The sequence below is a fragment of the Marmota monax genome, unplaced genomic scaffold (assembly GCF_021218885.2).
Source record: "Marmota monax isolate L192 unplaced genomic scaffold, Marmota_monax_Labrador192_F-V1.1 WCK01_AAM20220418_F8-fsc00081, whole genome shotgun sequence".
Lineage (NCBI taxonomy): Eukaryota > Metazoa > Chordata > Mammalia > Rodentia > Sciuridae > Marmota > Marmota monax.
Genome location: NW_026695234.1, coordinates 4,356,030 through 4,380,124, shown reverse-complemented (window position 1 = coordinate 4,380,124; position 24,095 = coordinate 4,356,030). Strand labels below are relative to the sequence as shown.

General features: G+C 47.0%; 1 protein-coding gene and 1 long non-coding RNA gene across 8 annotated transcripts in view; one reads left to right on the top strand and one right to left on the bottom strand.

Annotated features, from left to right (window-relative positions):
* LOC131423956 (uncharacterized) overlaps positions 1-24,095 on the top strand; it is a 74,989-nt gene that overhangs the window by 24,021 nt on the left and 26,873 nt on the right. For 5 of the 7 annotated variants that reach the window (XR_009226197.1, XR_009226193.1, XR_009226198.1 and 2 more), the window contains 2 exons: positions 7,087-7,170; positions 7,872-8,115. The exons of 1 other annotated variant lie outside the window; for it this stretch is intronic. This is a non-coding gene — a long non-coding RNA (uncharacterized LOC131423956). One more of the 7 variants, XR_009226199.1, reaches the window with a different exon arrangement.
* Positions 12,322-18,356, bottom strand: Thy1 (Thy-1 cell surface antigen). The gene is made up of 4 exons (XM_046438705.2): positions 18,228-18,356; positions 14,951-15,005; positions 14,126-14,464; positions 12,322-13,637 (listed from the first exon to the last, which is right to left on the bottom strand). Exons 2-4 carry the CDS (start codon positions 14,985-14,987, stop codon positions 13,525-13,527), a joined length of 489 nt encoding a protein of 162 aa, XP_046294661.1. The 5' UTR covers positions 14,988-15,005; positions 18,228-18,356; the 3' UTR covers positions 12,322-13,524.

The following is a 24,095-nucleotide window of genomic DNA, read 5'->3' as shown; positions in this document are numbered from 1 at the left end:
CCACTGACCTCCATGTCTGTCACTGCTTTCCCAAGGCTGGCTCCTGTCTGTGGTGCTAACACCAATGTGAGGTTTTGGCTTGTCCAAGGTTATGTTCTCCATGTTTTTGTCCAGGTGGGAATCCTGCCTGTTTTCTGAAGACCCTGAAAGGCCTAGGCAATTGGAATTTAAAAGCCAGAAGAGTTTCCCATTTCCCACTTGTTTCTTTCTTTCTTTCTTTCTTTCTTTCTTTCTTTCTTTCTTTCTTTCTTTCTTTCTTTCTTTCTTTCTTTCTTTCTTTCTTCTTCTTCTTCCTTCTTCCTTCTTCCTCTTCCTCCTCCTCTTCCTCCTCCTCCTCTTCCTCCTCCTCTTCCTCCTCCTCTTCCTCCTCTTCCTCCTCCTCTTCCTCCTCCTCCTCTTCCTCCTCCTCCTCTTCCTCCTCCTCTTCTTCTTCCTCTTCCTCTTCTTCCTCCTCTTCTTCCTCTTCCTCCTCTTCTTCCTCTTCCTCCTCTTCTTCCTCTTCCTCTTCTTCCTCCTCTTCTTCCTCTTCCTCTTCTTCCTCCTCTTCTTCCTCTTCCTCTTCTTCCTCCTCTTCTTCCTCCTCTTCTTCCTCTTCCTCTTCTTCCTCCTCTTCTTCCTCTTCTTCTTCTTCCTCCTCTTCTTCCTCTTCCTCTTCTTCCTCCTCCTCCTCTTCCTCTTCTTCCTCCTCCTCTTCCTCTTCCTCTTCCTCTTCCTCCTCCTCCTCCTCCTCTTCCTCTTCTTCCTCCTCCTCCTCCTCCTCCTCCTCCTCCTCTTCTGGTTTACCACTGAGCTACATCCCCAGCCCTTTTAATTTTTTTTTTTTTTTGAGATAGGGACTTGCAGAGTTGCTGAGGCTGACCTTGAACTTGAGATCCTCCTGCCTCAGCCTCCCAAGTTGCTGAAATTACAGATGAGCCCCAGCACACCCAGCTCCTCTCCTTCTTTTAAGCCCCTTGCTCTCTGAAGCTCCTGGCATCTGGTCATGCTACAACCAGCCTTACTTGTGGCTGTCAACTGTGGGCACTTGGTATCTTTCCACCCTTCTCCCTCATCATTCTCAGTGATTTTAGTCTCCCTTTCAGCCTGTGAGGCCCCTGATCCCCCCCTTTCTCACTATGTGTCATCTGCTTGCCCAAGAACAATTTCACATTCTTACCCAGTCTGGACTCTAAAAGGTCTCCTCGCCTCCTTCAGTATTGGGGATTGAATCCAGGGATACTATACCCTAGCTAGCCCTTTTTATTTAATTTTAAAATTTTGAGACAGGGTCTACATTCATGATGACGAATCTCAGATGGACATAGAGCTGCCCAGTGTTTCTATCATGTCTGGCTGCTATGATTATTTTCCCACTGAATTTAGCTTTCTATTGCCACATATCACATACTCAGAAATGTAGTGGCTTAAAAAAACAATACTTGTTGCCTCACAGTCTGTAGGTCAGAAATCCTGGTGGGCTCAGCTGGTTCTCTGGGTAGGCGCTCACAAGGCCAAAATCAAGGTGCCAGCTGGGCTGGATCCTGTCTGGAGGTTTGTTCAGGTAGTTGGCAGGACCTAGTTCCTCAGAGCTGCAGGGGTGAAGGCCCTGTTTCCTCACTAGCTGCCAGCTGGGTCTGTCGTCTGCTCCTAGTGGCTAGGAGTATTCTTTCTGTGGCCATCTGTGGCACATTGAATCACCTTTGTGCTTTGATCTTTCCTAGACCACTGGCCAGAGAAAGGGCTCTGATTTTAAGGGCTCATGTGATTGGATGAGGCCTACCCGGATAATCCCCGCCTTTTAAGATTAAGTATGCCATACACACTAGAAAGCACGGGGATCAGATGAGATCTGATCCCCAGACTCCAGGGGTTAGGGATATGTGATCATGGAAGGCTATTTTTAGAATTCTGCTACCACTATGACTTTCTGATATATGATGAGTTTCTATTATTTCCTTAAAATTTTGGGAGCATTGAACCTTGAGAGGTTAAGGTCATTTAACCAGGATTTGAAGCTAGATCTCTCTGACTCCTGGAAATAAGCATTTGCCCGTGCTGCTTGGAGTATTACTTCCTTTTTTCAAAATGCCCCCACACCCCTCCATCTCTTTAGTGTCTATGGTTCAGCTGATGACCTTTTCATGTGCTTCCTTGAGAAAATAGTGGCTTCTCATATGCAAAGCCCTGTCCTTTGCTGTTTTCTGTTGCTATGACTTAATTCTCCAAATTAGGAAATAAAAAAAAATTGATTTGATTCTGGGTTCTGGAGGCTGGGAGATCCAAGTGTATAGGGCCGGCATCTGCTTGTCATCTGGGAAGGGCCTTCTGGCTGCATCATGACATGTCAGAGGCCCTCTTACGGTGAGAGAGCAAGTGTGGCTTCTTATAAAGCCACCAATGCCATCATGGGGTCCCACTCTCATGACCTTATCTACTCCTTACTACCTTCAGAGCCCCCACTTTCAATTACCACTAACATATTTGGGGATTAAGTTTACAAAATGAACTTTTGGGGGGACACATTTAAACCATAGTAAGCCCCAAAACTTTGAGTCACAAACCTCCTCCTTCTACACCGATTTTGTCTTTTTTTTTCCCTGACTCTAGATCCCTCCTCTCTTGCTTTCCCAATGACTCCCATTTTTCATGTTCTTCTCTTTCTCCTTCCTTAGCCTTTCCCTGTCTCCACAACCTCAGCAGCAACACACAGCCATGCTCTAGTACTGCCTGTCTTAGAAACAAATGAAGATGGGTGCAGAGGTGCACTCCTATAATCCCAACCACTCAGGAGGCTGAGACAGAAGGATCACAAGTTAGAGGCCAACCTGGACAACTTAGTGAGGCCCTGTCTCAAAATTTAAAAGAAAAGAAAAAAAAAAAAAAAACAAAGCAAATGCTCCTGGACTCTACCTCCCACATCAGCCACAGCCACACTTCCTGAATAAAAGTCTACATTAGCCATTCAGTCTCATGCACCCACTCCAATCTGGCTTCTGTTACCACCACTCCGTTGAACTGTTCTGCCAGTTATCATCCCTGCATAAATTTAGTGTCTTTAAAAAACAATTTATTGTTGTGTCTTATTCTTCTGTGGTTGGCTGGGCTCAGCTGGGAAATTCTCACTTGGGTCTCTTCTTGTGAGATTGCAATCAGTGACTGGAACTGGAGTCATCTGAAGGCTCAGCCTTGCTGGAAGTCCAAGACAGTTCACACATGGCTGGCAGTTGACCCTGGCTGTTGGCTGGGAGCTTAGCCAGTGCTGGTGACTGGAGGGCCTCCATGCGTACTCTGCATAACTTGCACGTCTCAGAATGGCAGCTGGGTTCTAAGAGGGAGTGTCTCAGGGCTTTCTGGGGGAACCCGCTGGAAGCAAGTCTTCTCAAGAGTGAGTGTTGGCATCTGGTGCGGCCCTTCTTGCAGCATCATGACACGACAGAGGCCCATACATGGTGAGAGAGCATGCCATCCTGGGGTCCCACCCTCATGACCCCATCTCATCCTAATCATCTAGTCATGCAGCTTCACTTCCCCACAAACTCTTGGGCATAAGCAAGACACAGTCCACATGAGACTCAGTGGGAAGGGATTACACAAGAGTGCAGTTGATTTAGGGGGCCATCTTTCACAGATTGCTACTACAGTCACCAAAAAGTTGGTCCTCATCTTCCTGAGTTCTTAACAGTAGTTGACTTGGTTGAACATTTTTTCCCCCAAAATCTCTCCCTTCTCCGGCTCCGTAGGCCCCTGGCTTTTCTCTTTCCTCACTGATGCTCTTCCATCTCCTTTCCTTCTCTTGCTGAAACCTAAAACTTCGACAACTTCAAATTCTAGGCCTAGAATTCTAGAATCATTTGCAGAATTATTTTTCTGAAGTGTTTCCCTGCACCCTCTTCTTTGTCCTGTAGTCAATGCTGACTGTACAAATGCTCTCTTCTGCTAGATATTACCTTTAACTTTGACCTCTAATCTGTGCTCAGGACTGGGATATAGTCTGTCTTCTTTTTTGGGGAGTAGAAGTCATTTTTTTTAATACTATTTAGTATTAAATAAATAATTTATATGGCCACATATAAATTATTAACCATACATAGTAATTGGCAAACAAGTATATCTTGTGTGTATATGTTCTTTTTTTTCATTTCCAGTATCTTTCATTTCCTGCCCTCTTTCCTCCCCCATCTACTTGCTCTACTCCACCATCACTCTTCTGTTATTATTTTTCAAATTAATGTATCCAGCTGTCTTCTTGTTTGGGGGCATGGGTACTGGGATTGAATCCAAGGGTGTGCTACCACTGAGTTATATCCATGACCGGTTTTTAAAAGACAGGGTCTTGCTAAGTTGTTGAGGCTGGCCTTGAACTTGCAATCCTCTGCCTCAGTCTCCTGAGTAGCTGAAATTACAGGTGTGAGCCATGCACCATTAGAGCCATGTCCTCTAGGTTGCTTTTGGTTTTTTTTTGTTTTTCTTTTTGCAGTGCTAGGGATTAAACCCAGGATCTTGCACATACTGAGCAAGTGCTCTACAGTGGAGCTGCATCCCAGCCCCACTGTCTTCTTGATAGCTCCGTGTAGGTGTCTAGTGGCGATTCAGACTTAATACATCCAGCTCTCCACTTCCACACCCTCCAGCCTGTTCTCTCTCAACAGATGCATCATTACTCTCTCACATTTAAGCAAACACACAGGGGATACCAGATTCCGTTTAGATCCTAGATTCTGTCTCACTACTCTTAACCCCCTCTCCCCAACTTCCAATAAGCAAGTCCTGGTTTTTTTTTTTTTTGTGTGTGTGTGTGTGTGTGGGTATGGGGGGGAGAACTTTAATATATTTCTCCAAATATATTTGATTTTGATTGTTTAGAAAATTAATACATTTAGCTAGACTTGGTGGCACATGCCTATAACCCTAGCAATTTGGGTCACTGAGGCAGGATCACAAGTTTAAAGTCAGCCCTAGCAGCTTAGGGAGGCCCTAGGCAACTTATCAAGACCCTGTATCAAAAGTAAAAAATATAAAAGGGCTGGGGTTAAGCACCCCTGATCTGGTACCAAATAAATAAATAAATAAAAAGTAAAAAAAAAAAAAAAAAAAGAATATAAAAGTGATCTGTGACCTTATCTTACATTCTCATTCATCAAAACATACTCCCAGTTAATTAGCTATTTCTTTTGCTATTTATTTCTCTACTTAAAATTTTCATAGGTATGTTTTTTCTTAATTGTCTAGTGTTAAGTATTATATATTGACTTTCAACTATGGAAAATGTGGGGTTTAATGGTGTTTAACACTTTAATATGCCCATTTCTTCCACAACCAAATATATTCACTTATCATTTTCCATTGCTTCCCAAATAGTTTTATCACAATTTTTAGTAAAGTCATTACCTAATGCTGTGTTAGTCCATTTAGGCTGCTATTACAAAGTACCATGAACAGGGTAGTTTATCAACAACAGAAGTTTGTTTCTCATGGTCTGGGAAGTCGAAGATTGAGGGCCCACATTTGGTGAGGGCCTTCTCTTTTTTTTTAATTTATTTTTTAGTTTTTGGTGGACACTCCAGCCCAGTGAGAGCCTTCTTGTGCTGTATCATGACATGGCAGAAGGCATCACATGGTGAGGGAGAGAGGGAGGTATGCCTGTTGAGAGCAAGAGAGCAAAAGAACCCTCCCATCCCTTCTACAATTGGCATGAATCCACACAAGAGGATGGAGCCCTCAGGACCTGAACACCTCGCATTAGGCCCCACCCCCAATACTGTTGCATTGGGGATTAAGTTTCCAACACATGCTTTTTCGGGGTACATTCAAACACTGAAACTTCTCAAGAGTACCCTCTTCAAATCCTGTCACCTTGGGGGTTAAGGATTTTAACCTAGAAATTTTGGAGGGATACAAACATTCAGGCTCTAGCAAGCATTTATATTAATACAATTATATAAATATTATTTGCAGATAAACCATGTAATGGGCTATGGTTATCATTTTTCCCTATGGAGTGAATATTTGCCATTGTGGGGGGATTTTGTTAAGAATTATATTTTAAAAATTTTAAAATAATTACAGATTTATAAGGAATTACAAAAATAGTGCAGGAGGTCCTGTTTGTACCCTTGAACAGTTTCAAGACCTCCTGTATTCCTTACCCATTTCTCTAGTGGTAACATCTTGATCAGCTGCCGTGCACTAGCTAAGGTGGGAACTGATGCTGGTATAATACTTGGACCTTACTCAGATTTCACCAGTCCTCTGTTTTAGCTCTGTGTCTCTCAAAGCTACCACTTCCCTTTGTTTTTACCACTACAACATTGTTCTGAGCTGCCACATCTCTGTTAGGACTACTGCAACATCCTCCTGACTTCTTGCTATTCTCCAGTCTGTTTCCACATAGCAGCAAGAAGCAGCTTCTAATCACAAGAGTAGATCAAGTCCTTTAACACTTTCCTGTTGCTCTTAGAATACAATTCTAACTCTTCATTATGACCTCCAAGACCCTGTGGGATCTGGCTATTTTACCTCCTTATTTTATTCTTTCTTTCTCTACCTTATTTATTTCCTTCCTTCCTTCTTTCCTTCCTTCCTTCCTTCCTTCTCTCTCTCTCTCTTTCTCTTTCTCTCTCTTTCTTTCTTTCCTTTTTTGCAGTACTGAGGATTGAAACCAGAACTCTGCAGATGCAAGGCAAACATTCTACCACAGAGCTACATCCCCAGCCCATTCATTTATTTATTTAAAGAATTTTTTAGTTGTAGATGGACACAATAGCTTTATTTTATTTATTCATTTTTTATGTGGTGCTGAGGATTGAACCCAGCGCCTCACATGTACAAGGCAAGCGCTCTGCCACTGAGCCACAACCCCAGTCCCATTTATATATTTTTGAGACAGGATCTTGCTGTGTTGCCCAGGCTGACCTTGCACTTGTGATCCTCACGTCCCAGCCTTCTGAGTGGCTGGGACACAGGTATGTGCTTCTGTACCCAGCAGTGTCTCCCTCTTTAATGACATCTCAGACCCCTCCTTGTCTTCAGGCCTTGAGTGACCCTGACTGTTCCCTCCACCTTGTGCCTCCAGCAGTCCTCAGTGGCTGGCTTTTTGTTCTTTTTCAGGCCTCAGCTCAGAGGCCAGCCCCTCAGGCTCTCTCTGATTAACCTAACTAAAGTGTCATCTGTTTTTCAACATCAAATCTGTAGGTAAGTCCTATTGGTTCTATTTCAAAATATATTCAAAATAGGATTGCATCATGCCTTGTCAGCTACCGAGGCCAGCTCTAGTCTAAGCTCTCATCATTTCTGGCCTGGACTGCTGCAGCAAGTTAGCTGATGTCCTTTCTTACACTCCTACAGCACTTTCTTCACAAGCCAAAGTAGTCTTTAAAAATGCAAATGGAGTGGGGAGGGCCTGGGGTTGTGGCTCAGCAGTAGAGCATAGCCTAGATTGTTCCTTTAGCCTGGAGGAGGCCCTGGGTTTGATCCTTACTCAGCACCACATAAAAATAAATAGATTAATTAAAGATTTTAAAAAAGATGCAAATTAAAAAAAGCATAAATCTGTAATTAATGGATGTATTTATTGGTTTTCTTGCTTAATGTCCATTTCCCATGTAAGGGTAAAAGAAATTGAAGTTAAAGCGTAAAAGTTTAAGGGTAAAAGACCGGGTGTTGTAAAAGTTTCTAAGCTGCAAGGTCTGAGTTAAAATGTAAAGGAGGTATTGTTAGGTTTCTATGTTACCTGCAAAACCTGAAATTTCGGTAGCTGTTAAGACAATGCTTAGAACCGCCCAGTAAACATTTCCCCTGATTGTCTGGTTGTTTAATAACTGAAGGGGTCTGTGTGGTTGCACGCAGGCCTTGCAGGGCCTGAACCAATCAGTTTGAATGTGTACTCTCCTTAGGAATGACCTATCACTCCAGCCTGACCTGTTCCCGCCAATGAATGAACCAATCATGTTTAGGAGTTGTTATTCAATTTTCCCGCGCCTCATGATGATTTGTTCTGATGTATACAAAGCCCTCCGCCCTCCCCAAAAAGTGTACTTAAGCAGTGCTCAGCCCCTGCTCGGGGCTCTGGGCTGCTTTCCCTTCTTGAGTGGGCACAGAGCCCCAGCATGCTGGTTCAATAAATCCCCCTTCTGCCAATTGCATGAGTGGTCACTTGGTGGTCTCTTTCTCCGACGTTTCGCGGGACCCTTACACCCAGTCTAGAGTATAAGATTCCCTTACTTTTCTTTTTTTTTAGGTGCTGGGAGTAGAACCAGGGCCTTGTGCATGCTAGGCAAGTACTTTACCACTGAACCCATTTCCAGCTCTTTTAAAGACTTTTTTTTTTTTTTTGAGGCAGGGTCTCACTACGTTTCCCAAGCTGGTCTTGAACTTGAGAATCTTCTGCCTCAGACCCCTGAGTTGCTAGAGTTACAGGGGTGCAGGATGACACTGGGAAAATAAGTTCTATTGGGTGTGTTATCAGCTTTTCATCACTGTGACAAAATAAGATAACCAAATAAGATAAACAGCCTACAAAGGGGAAAGATTTATTTTGGCTCATTTTGGTTTCAGAGGTTTCAGTCTATGGTTCCACTAGCGCCCAGAGTTCCACTGTCCTCTTCAAGGTAGGGTTCTGTCTATTTTGTATAGTTTTTAATTGTGTAAAATATATTTAACAAAAATTTTGCCATCTCAACTCTCTTTAAAAATAAAGTATAGCAGTGTTAAATACATTCACATTGTTGTATTACATCACCACAGTTCATCCACAGAACCCTATAACTCCCCATTTCTGTTCCGTCTCAACCCCTGGCAACTTTCATTCTGCATTTTGTCTCCAGGAATATGACTTCAGGCTTCCTTTTTTCAATCAAAACTTGCCATCTTACCCACTTTTTTTCCTAAATTTATTAATTAATTTATTTTGTAGTAGAACATCTTACCTACTTTTAAGTGTATAGTTCAGGTAGCTATTTTTTTTTTTCCAGTACCAGAGGTTGAACCCAGGGCCTCATGCATGCTAGCCACTACTGAACTATACACCCAGTTATGTGTTCAGTTCAGTGGTGTTAAGCAGTGGCTTCTTTTAAAGGTGATTTTAGGTTTAGCTGTGAGTGTAGAAAAACCTCAAATAATAGCAGCCTAAATAAGAAGGTTCATTATCACTAAGGAACCAGGCTCCTGTTTATGCTTCATCATTTGTAACACATAGTTTGCCATCTCAAAGTTCAAGATGGCTACTCCAGTTATACATTCCCGCTGATATGAACATGAAATGGGGAGAAAGGCAAATTTTCTCTCTCTTAGAGCACTTCATAGAAATTACATTTATTTTGTACTTATGTCCCATTGAACAGAGCCTAGCAATATAGGTTCATTCTGCAGCAAGGAAGTTGGGAGATGTGGTCTTCATTTTGGGCCACATATTTCAGTTTTAATTTGTAGGTCCTACTGCTGAGAAAGAAGAGAAGGCATGTTGGGGATCCTTTCCTCCCCAGTGTTTGCCATTTCTTCCCTGCCTCAAGGCACTGGTCACTGCACTGAAACCAATTCTTGCTTCCTGGAGTTTGGACTCTCAGCCAGGGGATGTCTTTTTAAAAAAAAAATATTTATTTTTTAGTTTTAGGTGGACACAATATCTTTTATTTTATATTTATGTGGTTCTGAGGATCGAACCCAGTGCCTCATGCATGCTAGGCGAGTGCCCTGCCACTGAGCCACAATCCCAGCCCCCCAGGGGATGTCTTTTATCCCTGAGCATGGAAGCAGGTGCATTTCAGGTTGCATAAATAAGTGATTCCTGCCCAACCATCTTATTTTAATAATTATTGAAAGGAAGTTCTGAAGCCTAGTGACTAGGATCTTTTAGTGTCATCCAGTTCAAGTTCCATTGAATTTAGGAAACTGCTTTATGCATAACTGGTGGATGGCTTCCACCAGGCCATACCCACTGCCAGGATTCCCTGACCCCACGGCTGGGCAGGCTCTTCCTGGAGCCCCACGCAGCCTTCATGGTAGTCTGCCATTGGTCCACCTGCCCTCCATAGTCTGCATCCAACTCCACACCTCCTCCTGCTTCCAGGCCTTCTTTTTGCAAATCTATACAAGCTGTTTCTCCTTGAAGGGTGGGGGTCATTCTGGGCCTAATAGTCTCCTGAGGCCAAGAATCTGGGCAGGAAATTTGTCCTACCTTTGTTCCAAAACCCTCCTGGATGGAGCAGAAGAGAGCCAACAGCCCTCACACCTTGTCAGGAATCTGAAGTAATCCAGACTCAGTGTTCTCGTACCAATGAAAGAGGAAATGAGTTCACTCAGGATTTGCTTTTTTCACATGTGAAGACACATATGCCCTCCCCAGTATGAAAACTGCAAATTCAGGGAGAAGACAGATGTCCTGCCAAGGAAGTAAGAGAATGTGTATCATAGGTCCCCTGATGCTGTGCAGATTTCTTGGTAGGCCAGTGAAAGTCTCCCCATGTCTCCTGGAGATCCCTTTCCCTGCCCAAGTGAGTTCCTGGAAATCAGGGAGAGCCTACCCTGGCACCCTGTGCAGCTGTCGTCAGTGAATCGTCTAATCCAAACTGGGGATTCAGAGGGGCATCTGATGCTCTTGGGCAAGAATTCTAGACCATAAGGTAGGAAATAGTGTGGCTAAAGAGCCAGGTGGGAAAGAGGTGAGGAGCAGCAAAAAGGTGGGTGGGGCCATGTCTTTGGCAAATGTGTGTCTTCATGAGACATGGGGATTTTCACTGGCCAACCAAGAAATCTACACTCAGGCTGCGGTTGAGGCTCAGTGGTAGAGCACTCGCCTAGCATGTGTGAGGCACTGGGTTCAATCCTCAGCACTGCATAAAAATAAATAAAGGTCCAACAACAACTAATAAAATATAAAAAAAGAAAGAAATCTGCACAGCATCAGGGGACCTGTGACAAACATCCTCCTGCTCCCTTGGAATGATGTCCATCTTTTCCCTGAATTTGCAGTTTTCATGTCCTTTCTAAATACTGTCACCATAGATGTCCCACGGCCTCCACAGACCTGCTGGCCTGATCAGAGAGGCCTGCCTCTAAAAGCCTGTGGCCACCTGCTCATGGCCTGGTCTTTCTGGGTTGGTTTGTGTTGTGAGGTCTGAAGACCTCTTCCTTCACCTTTCCTGCCTTCCCATAGTCCATCGTCCTCTGCTGGCCTCCTTAGGCTAACCCTACCTGCTCCATGCCTCAGGGATGCTCCCCTGAGATGATTGCAGCGGGCAGTCCCATCTCTGGGGCCCCTAAGAGTGTTGTTAAGCTTCAGGGAGATAGTGTCAGGTGTGACAAAGGGCATAGAGGAGGCATCATGCAGGTGCCAGGGTCACACACTGGCCTCTCAGATGGGGCTTCACACCTGGCCTCCCAATTCTTTCCGGAAAGACGTTTGAGTTTGATCTCTCACTACCCTGAACTTGGCATCTGAACTCCATTCCCTCTTCTCACCAAGTCTTCTTTCCTAGCCCCAGGAGTGCTGAGCAAGAACCAGGGTCACAAGGGTGTCCCGTCCCCAGAGAGCTCAGGGCTGGCTGCATCAGCTGACTGCCCTGCAGTCTCGTGTTCTGTGATGGGAAGTTTCTTCTGCTTTATTTTGGACATGGTCACCAGAGGGGCCAATGCAGGGCATAGGCGTTGGCGGGAGGTAGTGGAAGAGTGGGAGCAAGTGGCATTAATTTAGATGTGAGCCTTTAAGAAAAATGCTCAGAGAGAACCATCCTATCCAGTGCTAAATATCAAATGAGTCAGCCTCCTCCCCCACATTCCCTGGCAGAGTGGGGCAGGCTGGCGTGGCTGCCTCGCTAACTCGCAGCAATGGAGCCCCAGTCCCAGGATGACCCTGATACTTGTTCGTATTTTACTCATTACTTTCAGGGGCGGGATTCAGGGGTGAGGCTTTGTTACCTTTCCAATTCAGGGGGACAGTATTTGGCTCCCACCCTTTCTTTGGCTATTATTGCCTTTTGGGTTGAAGAATTCATGCCGGTCCTGTCACCTTGATGGCATGGACATCTCCCACCAAACCTCGCCAGGGTTGCGAGGCTCGGCCCACACATTGGCAGGTGGGTCCCTTGTTGCAGCCAGGTGAGTCAGCAAAGAGGGAACTTCCATTTATCTGGGCAAATATGTCTTATTAGAGTTATTCTGAAAAGAAGCCCAGCCTGCAGAGGCATGTCCCTGAGGATGGGGTTTGCAGAGAGTGGTGGGAGGGGAGAAGACAAGGAAAGAGGAAGGGCTTGTGTCCCCCAGGGTCTCCTCAGATCTCTAGCCCACGGAGATCCCCAGCCAAGGGAAGAAGCAGCCCGGGGACTGCAAAAGCAGAGATGGACACAAGGACAGACTCCAGAGGCTTGGTTTTATTGTGCAGTTTGCTTTTTCCTCAATGAGATGCCATTAAGCTGTGGTGGCACTATACACAGTCACGGGACAGGCAGAGCTGCCGGGTGGGGAGCTGGGTGTTGGGAAAAGCCGTCTCCCAAGGAGTGTGCTACTTCAGGGTCTCACTCCATGGCCTGCCTTGGGCCCCCCTCGGTTCCCGAGGAGGCAAGTCTGCGGGGCAGGGGCTGTCTGGGGGCTCAGGGCCCAGCCAGCAGGGGCTGGCACTTATGGGAAAGGGAAAGAAGAGCCTCCCTTCGGAACTTGGGCCAAGCTCTGAGGCTCTGGGACTCTCTCCTTCCTCCCTGCAGAGCCTGCAGGTTAGTGATCTGGAAGCTCTTGGGAGCTTGGGACAATCCAGGAAGGGGTTTGTCGTCCTCTGCCACCCTCACAACTGTAGGCTGCAGCAGTGAGGGACAGCAGCCTCACATTTCAGCGTCTTTCACTGTGGAGGGGTGATGCGCTCTCACCTCCCACCCGCTTCTCCACCCCTCCATTTTGTGCTGCTGCTTCTGGCCGACTCTGCATCTCCACTGGATCAGGCCTCTGGCCCAACGTCCCTAGGAGACTTCTGCTGTGGCAAGAGGGTGGCTTTTTTGCTGTGGCTGAGAATGTTCCTGGAGACGCTCAGTTCTCACCCTCACGCCATGGACTACACATGCTGGGCGGTGCCCTCACACCAGGGTCTTGAGGTGCTAGGTCTCAGAACAGAGCATATCTGCCAGACCCAGACACACCCCACCCCCTCCCTGTCCAGGTCTGTCCCAGGCCTGTGGTTCTGGTAGGTGTGGATAGACTCACCCAGAGACTGGTACCCTCTACTGGTCACATGATCTCACTCTCCACCAGGTCTCCTACCCTGGCTTCCCTTGTCACAAACTCCCAAAGAAAAGGAAGGATAAACCCTAAATAAACCAGACAGAAGCAGCTCTGGAACAAAGAGTACAAAAAGACAGCCAGTGGCGTGCGGAGAGGGTGAAGTGGCAGTGGGTTAGGTGGGTGGATGATGGCATGCAGCACTGGGATTCCTTACAAGGGGTGGGGTCCCCATTTCTCCCCAAGGTGTGAGAGGGACTGGGAGGAGAGGGTCAGCCAACTCAGAGAAGCAGGACCTTCTCTGCACTGGGCCCTGAGGCTTCCTGTGTCCTCCATGGGCCCAACCAGTCACAGGGAAATGAAATCCGTGGCCTGGAGGAGGGAGAGTGAGAGCAGGAGCAACAGCAGCCATGAGGTATTCTGAGCCAGCAGGCTTATGCCCTCACACTTGACCAGCTTGTCTGTGAAGAGAGAATGGGGTGGGGGAGGGAACAGGCAGGGAAAGGCCCAAAGTAAGAGTGTGTTCCCTTCAGAGGAATTGGTGCCATGATTGTTAGCTAGACCAAGCTGGTCTAGAAGAATCAACTGTCTTTCCCATTTGCAGATTTCTGAGCCCCTTGAACACATATCTTATGAAAATCTTGGTAAACATCATCACAAGAAAACTAGGTGAGGGAGGTAAGGTCATTTCTGCTTTCCAGGTGGGGGAAAGGGTTGGGAGGCCAAATGTCTGTAGTTGCAGTAGAAGTGGCTACTACACTGCTCTTGCCGTCTGACAGGCTGCTCTTCTCCCATCCACACTGAAGGCAATGGCACCCCAGGGGACCAGGCAGCAGTAGGGAGAGGGGAAGGGAGCTATGGGTTCCTTGCCTTTCCAGCTAGCTAAGGACACTAACTGCTGTCCTCACCAGCCTGGTTGTTCTCAGCCTTGTTTGGGGACTTGTCTCACCTCTGAGCACAGAGATGTTCTGTGACTGGGGCATGGTTTGAGGCTGACCGGAGAGGCGGAGTTCGCACGTGTAGATCCCCTCATCCTTGTTGGTGAAGTCAGCTAAGTAGAGGACCTTCATGTTGTACTTGCTGGTGAAGTTGGTCCGGGAGCGGTATGAGTGCTCGGGTACCCCCACGGTGCCAAAGAGCACGTGCTTCTTTTTCTCACGGGTCAGGCTGAATTCGTACTGGATGGGCGAGGTGGTGGTATTCTCATGGTGGCAGTCCAGACGGAGGCTCTGGTTCACCAGGCAGGCCGTTAGGCTGGTCACCTTCTGCCCTCGGGATACCTGCAAGACTGGCACCAGCAGTGCCCCCTTCGAATTGGGGGAGAGCTGACAGAGCAGGGGGCCTCCCACCCACATTAAGAGTAGACATGGGCCAGGCTCAGCAGAACATAGGGGTCACTCATTGAGTGCCTCCTCCCAAACCAGGAGTCCTAGAGGGACAGTCCACCCTGCCAGACTCCAGACTCTCTCCCTAGTCTGTGTGAGCCCTCGGTCTTGTGTGTGTGTGTGTTTCAAGGACAGGAGGTCTTGGGGGACCAGTGAGGGTCTTATTCCTCATCAGAGAGTCCAGTTCACTAGTATGGGGCAGGGCTCAATGGATGTTTCTGAAGACCACCTCTGGCAGTCCGCAGGTCACTAGGTCGAGTGACTTGGGATGAAAAAGAGCCCTCTGTCCTTCAGTCACCTGCACTTTCTGAGGTTGCAAGAAAGATATTAGCTTCTCTGAAGGATAAGCCAGTATGCCTAGAATGCTAGCCCTGTCCCTTGCCCAGTACCTGCCAGCAGGACAGCGATGCCGATGGCCGGGTTCATGGTGCCACGAGCTCAGTCCTGGATATGGGGTGGGACGAGATGGGAATCAGCCAAGAGATGGGGCAAGTGTGCCCATACTTACTGCTAGGACATGGGCTCCTGGGGAACATGGTGGACATCTAAGCCCCTCCCTCCATCCCTCTTCCTCTCCCCATTTTTCTCAGAAGGTGGAACTGCCCTTGCTCTTTCCCCCTCAAGCACAGCAAGGAGGCAGGAGAACGCACCCTGGAATGGTGTGTCTGTGCTTGACCGCCGAGCACTTCCTAGTAGAGCTTCCTCCTTTGACTTTATTATTTAAGTTTGTGGTGCTGGGGACTTAACCTGGGGTGCTCTACCACTGAGTTACTCCCCTAGCCCCCCGCCCCCCACCAGGGACTGAACCAGGGGCACTCTACCACTGAGCCACATCCCCAACCCTTTTTATATTTTGAGACAGGGTCTCCCTAAATTGCTTAGAGCATGGCTAAGTTGCTGAGGCTGGCTTTGAATTCACTATCCTCTTTTCTCCTCTTCCCCAATCTCTGGCATTCCTGGTATGTGCCACTTCGTTCAGCCCCAGCCCTTTTAAAATTTTTACTTTGAAACAGGATCCCACTAAATTGCCAAGGCAGGCCTCAAACTTGCAACCTTGAATTTGTGATCTTCCTGCCTCAGTCGAAAGTTGCTGGGATTACACTGCACCCAGCTAGATGAATTTATCTTTACCACTTTTTTTTTTTTTCCAGGAATGTAAGACCTATGAGGGCAGGACTCACTATTTAATTTTTTAAAAGTTTAATTTGATAAAAAAAATATATAACATTTACTATCTTAACCATTTTTGGCAGTGGTGTACTAGGGATCGAACCCAGGAGTACTTACCATTGAGCTACACCTCCAGTCTTTTTTCCCCTTCTTTTTATTTTTAGAGACAGAGTCTCACTAAGTTGCCTACCTGGCCTACTTGTAATCTTCCTGCCTCAGCATCTGAGTTGTTGGGATTAAAGGTGTGCACCATGGTGGTAGGCTCTTAGTCAATTTTTTATTTTTTTATGGTGTCTAAGATTGAACTCAGGCTCTCAATTATGCCAGGCAACCATTCTACTACTGAGCTGCATCCTCAGTCCTCCTGATCTTTTTTTTTTGGACCAGGGATTGAGCTCAGGGGCACTCAACCACATCCCCAGCCCTATTATGTATTTTATTTAGAGACAGGAATTGCTTAGTGCCTCGTCATTGATGAGACTGGCTTTGAACACGCCATCCTCCTGTTTCAGCCTCCTGAGCCGCTGGGATTACAGGCCTATGCCACTATGCCCTGCTTGACCATTTTTTGAAGGGTTCAATTCATTAAGGTTTAGTACATTCACATTGCTGTGTAACCAAATCTCCAGGACTCTTTTTGTCTTTCAAAATGAAAACTCTAATGAGCAATTGAACAAAATTTCCTCATTCAGAGACTTATTTCCATTTGTTCGAAAAAATTTTTACCAATATCTAGAATATTTCCTGGTATATTAACAGATATTCAAAAGATATTTATTTATTTATTGGTACCAGGGATTGAACCCAGGGGCGCTTAACCACTAACTCACATCCCCAGCACTTTAAAAAAAAAATCATTTTATTTAGAGACAGGGTCTTGAGTTGCTCAGGGCCTTGATAAATTGCTGAGGCTGGCTTTGAACTTGCGATCCTCCTGCCTCAGCCTCCCGCTGGAATTACCAGCCACGTGCTTGGCAAAAGATACTTATTGAATGAATGAAGAAATGAGGTTCTTTTTGAGCCTTAGATACCCATGGGGTTTGGGGAGGATTAGAAAAATGACAAACATTTGGCAGCACATTGCTGCATAAATGATCCTGAAAGGCTAATTGCTAGGGATGATGTCAGGTGTGTCTGGTCAATGAGCTCTGAGATAGGCTTCCACTGGGTGCTCAGTTAAGGTGTTGCCTGATGTGTTTAAGGGAAAGAAACAGTGTTCTCTGTAAACGAGCCAAAAATGCTTCCAAACGTCAAGCGCTCTGGGATTTCAGGGGTTGCAGTTTTCTAGCCTGGCTTCAACTGTCTCCTTGCCTTATCTTTTAAAGCTTAAGAAAAAAAAAATATATATATATATATATATATATATATAAGGTGCATCTTCGCGAGGTGACAAGGAATGGTAGTCTAGACTGTCCGCAGCAGGGCTAGCCTGAGAGCGGTCTCTGGAGGGGCGCGAGGTCACTGGAGGGGCCCGCGCCTGAGAAAGCGCTCAGGCCCTGCGTTGGTTCCCTGCGCCCGAGGGCTCCGGGAGCGCCTTTCACAGCCCAGGATACTTGGCGCTCAGCGCCTGGGCGGGCGAGGCTAGGGTGCCCTCTCCTTCCTGGGTACGGCTGCCGCCCCGTGCCGAATCCTGGGGCTCTGCAGCTGAGGAGCCTGGGCTGGCGCAGGTCTTTGATTTGAGGGCACTGGGTTACGGAGGAGGAGTACGGGCTTGGGAACTAAAAGAGGAAGGGGGAGCGTGGCCAGAGAAAGAAAGGGAATAAATTCATTGGGGCTGGGGCTGGGGGATGTAAAGCCAAAGGGAGGGTAGAGAGTGGTTAAGGAGGGGCAGTCTATTTTTTTCCTCTGCTGGGTGTCCCTGCAGCCCAAACCCAGAGAAGCCCTGCGCTGCCTCGCTCTCCAGCCCCCGCTCGGCTGGCCCCACCCTTCTTTGGTTTCTGTATTCTAATCTTCTCCTTTTTCAATTGAGGTTCCCCTTCCCCCTCTCTCATCCTTTTCAGATCTCCCCTCCCCCGTCTGCCTGCCTTCCACCCAGTCCCCGCCCGCGGCACTGCGGTTTCCCTACCTCTGGTGCCCCACACCCAGCCCCCGGCGAGGTCACCCTGCAGAGATTCCCTGTAGCTTGCCACCCTCTGTCTTCTCCCCCCATTTCTGCCCCGCTCCCACCTTTGCGAACTGGGCTCGGTGGAGAGCCAGTGGAGAGTCTGGGTGGAGAGCAGAACCAAAGGCTGTCTTTAGTGTCCTTCCTCTCGGTTCTTCTCCAGCGCCCCAGCCCCAGATGACCGTCCTCCAGCAGTAAAAACTACCGAGCGCCTTCCGTAAAAGGCGGGCTGCGGCGTGGCTGCTACCCTGCAGCGCGTCCCACTCCCGCCCGGGCCTGGGAAGCAGATCCTTCCCCGGCGCCCTCAGTTTCCCGAAGCCTTGGGCTGAGAAGGCTTGTAAGGGCACCTGGTGGCTCTCCCTGCGACCCAGGTCCGGCCTGGCTCTAGCTCTCACCTGCGCTCTGTTGCTCTGCTGCAGCAGCCTCCTCTGGATGCACCGCCGCCTCCAGTTGCTGCACCCTGCAAAGAGCCCGCAGTTTTCACCAGGGGTGGGAGAAGGGAGAGCAGGGAGGGCCTCAGGGCTCAGCCAATCAGAGGCTGTGGGGAAAGGATGGAGGGGGCGGGCAGAGAAGGGGGGAGGAGGTGGTTGGGTCTTGGTGTGGGAAGGTGGCTGACTGCTGCAGAAGGGGGGTCCTCAGCCTGTGACTGGCTGGCTTGGCCAGGGACACAAGAGTGTTGGACCCTGAGATCAGGGTGGGGCAGCCTAAAAAACGTTAGCCGCTTCCCCGAGCCCCCGCAATGATTCTCTCCTTTTAAGGCTCTAACCCTTTCTTCTGACACGGTCTTCAGAAATCAGTGGGAAAACCAAAAGGTAAGGAATGCAGGAGGGAGGTCGGCTACACTTCCTTCTTGACTTCTCGGCTGGGGCCATCTTCCTCCCGAGCCACCCGTGAGAGGTTTCTATGTGGGAAAGTCCCGGTCTCTCTAAAGGAAGCGGGTTAGAGCAGCCCGTTGGAAGAAGGTAGGGGTTGCACCCTTTCTTGGTTCCCAGCCTAGCCCAGCCCAGCCCGCTTCCGGTACTCCAGTGGAGGCTGCGGGTTATTTCTGCTGTCTGGTACTCCTGTCTCCCTCCTGTGCTGGCACCTCCCCAACCAAAGGTCTGGTAGGTTCCTCTCACTTTTGTGAAAACTGTCTGGTCTTCAGACAAACTCGTGTTGTTTTTTACCAAGCACTGTGCTGGGCACTTTACATCAATGGTCACATTTCACCCCTGCAATCCCACTTCTGGGTTGGCCAGTTGCTGGCCTTGGAACCCAAGCCCTCAGTGCTGAGCCATTCCACTCTGCTGCGGGCAGCCTAGTGGGAGAGGAAATAGGGAGAACTCTGGGAAAGGGGTGGAGACTATGAAAAATCTGGAAAAAGAATAGGCCGAGACCTAGCTTTTGATTTCCTGGAGTACCTCTTCTACTTCATCAGTTTTTTCCCCAGTACTGGGGATTGAATCCAGAGGTACTTTACCACTGAGGTGCTTGCACAGCACTTTTTATTTTGAGACTGGGTCTCACTAATTTGCCCAGAATGTCCTTGAACTCGAAATCCTCCTGCCTCCCCCTACTCCTCCTGCCTCCCCCTACAGAGTAGCTGGGATTACAGGTGTGCACCACCAGGCCTGGCTACCCCATCAATGTGGTGTCACCAGAAGGAGTCCTTTTTTCACATCTGGTGCTGATGACTTGCCCACCCACCCACAAGTATGCCAATACATCTTTTAAAAAATAAAGGTTTATTTGATTGATTTGATCCTTCTGTCCTGTGTGAATTCTGGGCATGGTTTACTGTGAGCTGACCCTGCACTCCAGCTCTCTGCCTGCCCATTCTCCTGTTTCTTCATAGAAGTCAGCCCTGGCATCTTCACTGTAGTTCCAATACTGTAAAGGCACTGTTGGACTCTCTCCCTTGTCACACAAGTGGGAGTTTCATTTTCTTCTTTATCCCTTGGAGAGCAGCTAGGTGGTCTTCCAGAGCTTAGAGTGATGAACTACTCCAACTAGAATGAGCCTTGCAGATAGCCCAGTCCAAAGGGGGTGGTTTCACTTTGGTAAACTACAGAAACTTTATGAAAATTGCAGTTCCCCACCCCCCACCTAGGCCCCTCTCACTGTAGTTCTCAGTCTGCACTTTCCCCAAGCTCTGCAGGGTCTCAGACTATGAAACGCTTGTCTGCTAAGGCAACCCCTTTGCAAGGATGAGTCTACCTGGTTTTTCATTGTCCATAGGGAAAATTTTTAGGCCCTGGAATGGCCTGGCCTCTGGCTGCTGACCCCTACCACCCCATCTTTCCTGTTCATCTTCCTGCTGCATTCCTGACATGCTGGCCTCCTCTCTGACTCTCCATGGTGGGGTGTTTCCTTCTACTTGGCAGTTTTCTGATTCTTAAATCAGGGATTTTTCCTATTAGAACACAATTTGGCATCTAACTCTTTTTTTGCTTGCTTTCTCTTGTTCACGTGCACGCGCGCGCGCGCACACACACACACACACACACACACACACACACCCACAGCTGGAGATGGGAATACCCAGAGGTCTCTTAACCATACCCAGTGGTCCAGCCAATCAGGTCTCTGGCTGGCCAAAGCCCTTGGTGCTTCATCTCCCACCCTGCTGCCTCGTCTCTGAGTGTTGCTGGGCACAAGGCCTTGCTGTGCTACTTTGATAAAGTTAAGAGAACCTGGCCTACTTTCTGAGTCCCTAGGCATTTTGCCTTCAGGAAGGGGAGGGGGAGTGGCCTGTTAGGGCATGTAACTGTGCTTCTGCCTGAACAAGGTCTCCAGTGGGATGGAGTGAAAGACTCAAGTGGGATGAGATGAGGTTTGGGGACAGACCCAGGGTGATAAAGGGGAGGAGATTTTAAAACTCCCACTTCCTAATGGATAGTCAGAGTGCTAAAAGCAAGAGGGAATCCAGCCAAAGCAACAGTTCCTGCTACACTGGGGCTGCCCAGCTGCTTCCTTAGCCTTTCCTTCTCCCACTATCTCCTGCTGCCCCAGCTAGATTTCTTTAGGGCAACAAAGTATGGCCAGCCATTCCCTCTTCATATTCACAGGTTTCACAGAATGTCCTTGTAAACCCATGGAGGTGGTAGAGTCACCCCATTGTTTTTTAAAGGGGATCTGAAGTCCAAGAAGGGAAATAGTCTGTCAGAAGTCAAACACATACTTTGGGAAAGAGCCAGGCCTATGGATCTCATCTCCTGGCTTCATGCATAGTGCTCCCCAGTGCTCCCAGGGTGGTCGTCAGACCTTACTAGACTTATTTAACTGGTCCAGTATGTGAGGCACCCTGGGCATGTCTGTTAGATGGTTACCCTTGTTTGGATCCCCTCCTCTTTAGCCTATTGATGGGGGAAAGGTCCCTACCCTAGGGTTATGGGGATGCCTGAATGCATGACACCACCCTAGACAGGTAAGATCAATAGCAGGTTGTAGGTCACATATACTCACAGTCCAGAGGAGGACATCAGACACCATGAATTATCACACAGGACTTGAACTCAGAAATAGCATGTGCAGGAGGCAGGCTTTGAAGTATCAAAAAGGTTAGGATGTCCCCCATTTCCTCCTGGAGGGTGTGATTGGCAGTTCGAATAATTCCAAAGGCAGGTAGAAAAATGAAGCCCACTATTCAAGGATAAGCAGGAACTGTGCCTGGTCCTCTTAATAAAGAGGATTGTTTGAGCAGGGGTCTTATCAGCAGACAGGGAGGAGTACTTGTGTTTCCCTTCTGATTTTTAAAAATATTTATTCTTAAGTTTTAGGTGGACACAATATTTTATATTTATGTGGTGCTGGGGATCGAACCCAGTGCCTCGTGCATGCTAGGTGAGCACTCTTTCACTGCGCCACAACCCTAGCCCTCCCTTCTGATTTTATCAGATGTCAAAACATTTAAGGCCCTTCTGATTTTTTTGGCTGTCAAGTCTACACCCAGTTTTGGGTTAATTGATACCACATACCTGCTCTTTCTTTCTTTACCAGGGATGATCAAACCTAGGGGGCACTTAACCACTGAGACACATTCCCAGCCCTTTTAATTTTTTGTTTTTTTAAAATTTTGAGTCAAGGTCTCACTAAGTTGCTTAGGACCTTGCTAAGTTGCTGAAGCTGGGATCCTCTTGCTTCAGCCTCCCCAGTTGCTGGGATTACAGGTGTGAACCACTGCACCTGGCCATACCTGTCCTTTCTGTAATTCATTTCTAAGGTTGTATCTTCCACTTTTCTGAAGTGGCTGTGGTAGATGGTATGTGCATTTAAAAAATTATAATTGTAGGTGGACAACATGCCTTTATTTGTTTAGTTTTTTTTTTTTTTTTAATGCGGTGCTCAGGATCAAACTCAGTGCCACACACATACTAGGTAAGTGTTCTGCCACTGAGCTATAGCCCCAGCCCGGTATATAAATTTTTAATGTCCTTACTTGGGGGAGGGGAGAAAGAAAATTAGCTACTTTTGCTTGATACTCAATCTCCTCTAGAAATATAGTCTGTGGAATTAAAAACTCTTGGAACTATTGCTCGTCACCCTGCCACCTCCTAATTCTAGGTGAGGTCAGCTCCTCAAAGACTGGTTGTATGGTTTGAGAATAGAACATAAAAAATAAAGATTATTTCTTAGGATTCAGAGCATACATAAGTTGAGAGGAGGAAGCACCAATGGAGATAGAACTTAATTTTCAACAGGTATTATTTAAAAATTTTACTCATGGATGTTTACTTCATCAAATAATTAAAAGGCATATTGGCATCAACAATGTTTCAGGACAGGACTCAACCTTACAAATATGAAGATTAAAAGAACAATCTGCCCTCAAAGGCTTGTTCCTTTTTATTTTGTTTTATTTTTTATTTTTAATTGCTTTTAATTTTTAAATATATGATATCAGAATGCATCACAATTCTTATTACACATATAGAATACAATTTTTCATATCTCTGTATATAAAGTATGTTCACACCAATTCATGTCTTCATACATGTACTTCGGATAATGATGTCCATCACATTCCACCATCATTGCTAATCCCCTGCCCCCTCCCTTCCCCTCCCACCCCTCTGCCCTATCTAGAGTTCGTTTATTCCTCCCATGCTCCCTCTCCCTACTCCACTATGAGTCAGTCACCTTATATCAGAGAAAACATTTGGCATTTGTTTTTTTGGGATTTGTTTTTGGCATTTGTTTTTTTTTTTTTTTTGGCTAACTTCACTTAGCATTATCTTCTCCAACTGCATCCATTTACCTGCAAATGCCATGATTTTATTTTCTCTTATTGCTGAGTAATATTCCATTGTGTATATATGCCACATTTTTTAATCCATTCATCTACTGAAGGGCATCTAGGTTGGTTCCACAGTTTAGCTATTGTGAATTGTGCTGCTATAAACATTGATGTGGCTGTGTCCCTGTAGTATGCTGTTTTTAAGTCCTTTGGGTATAGATTGTGGAGAAGGATAGCTGGGTCAAAGGGGGTTCCATTCCAAGTTTTCCAAGGAATCTCCATACTGCTTTCCAGATTGGCTGCACCAATTTGTAGTCCCACCAGCAATGTATGAGTGTGCCTTTTTCCCTACATCCTCACCAACACTTATTATTGTTTGTGTTCGTAATAGCTGCCATTCTGACTGGAGTGAGATGGTGTCTTAGAGTAGTTTTGATTTGCATTTCTCTAATTGCTAGAGATGTGAACATTTTTTTTTCATATATTTGTTGATTGACAAAGGCTTGTTCCAAAATGAGAGAGAGACATGTATAGATAGGTTATGTAGATAATTAGAAAACAGGAGGTGTGGATATGGTACTGTGGGAGTCTAAAAAAGGGCCAGCTGGTGGTCTAGTCTGTCAAGAGGGCTTCCTGGAGGAGATGAGGCGTGATCTGAGTCTTCAACTATGAATGGAGTGGCCCAGGAATGGCAGATTGCTACATCATGCCTCCTGGTATCCACCCCTTCATGTGATCCCCTTCCTTGTGGACTCTGGGTGTGGCCTTGGGCCTTGCTTTGACCCACAGGCCATCACCAAATATGATGCAAACAGAAGCCTAAGAAGTGTTTGTACATAGGGACTACTTGTCTTCTTGGAATTTGGTTGCTGTGTGAGGAAGTCTGAGCTAGCCACATGGACAACTGAGGTGTCCCAGTTCACATCAGTCACCATTTGGGATCAGCCACCTCCCAGTTGACTTGCCATACGATCACAGAAGCACGTGTGATTCCAACTGATGCCACACAGAACACAATGAATCATGCCAGATCAACCTGTCAGAAAGT

What these genes read in the sequence shown, in the direction of transcription:
- Thy1 (XM_046438705.2), bottom strand. Translation starts at nt 14,987, where the DNA reads ATGAACCCGGCCATCGGCATCGCTGTCCTGCTGGCAG. An exon ending in CATCGCTGTCCTGCTGGCAG is followed by an intron (nt 14,465 to 14,950) that starts GTACTGGGCAAG and finishes TGCTGGTGCCAG; the next exon opens with TCTTGCAGGTATCCCGAGGG. An exon ending in GAACATCTCTGTGCTCAGAG is followed by an intron (nt 13,638 to 14,125) that starts GTGAGACAAGTC and finishes CTCTCTTCACAG; the next exon opens with ACAAGCTGGTCAAGTGTGAG.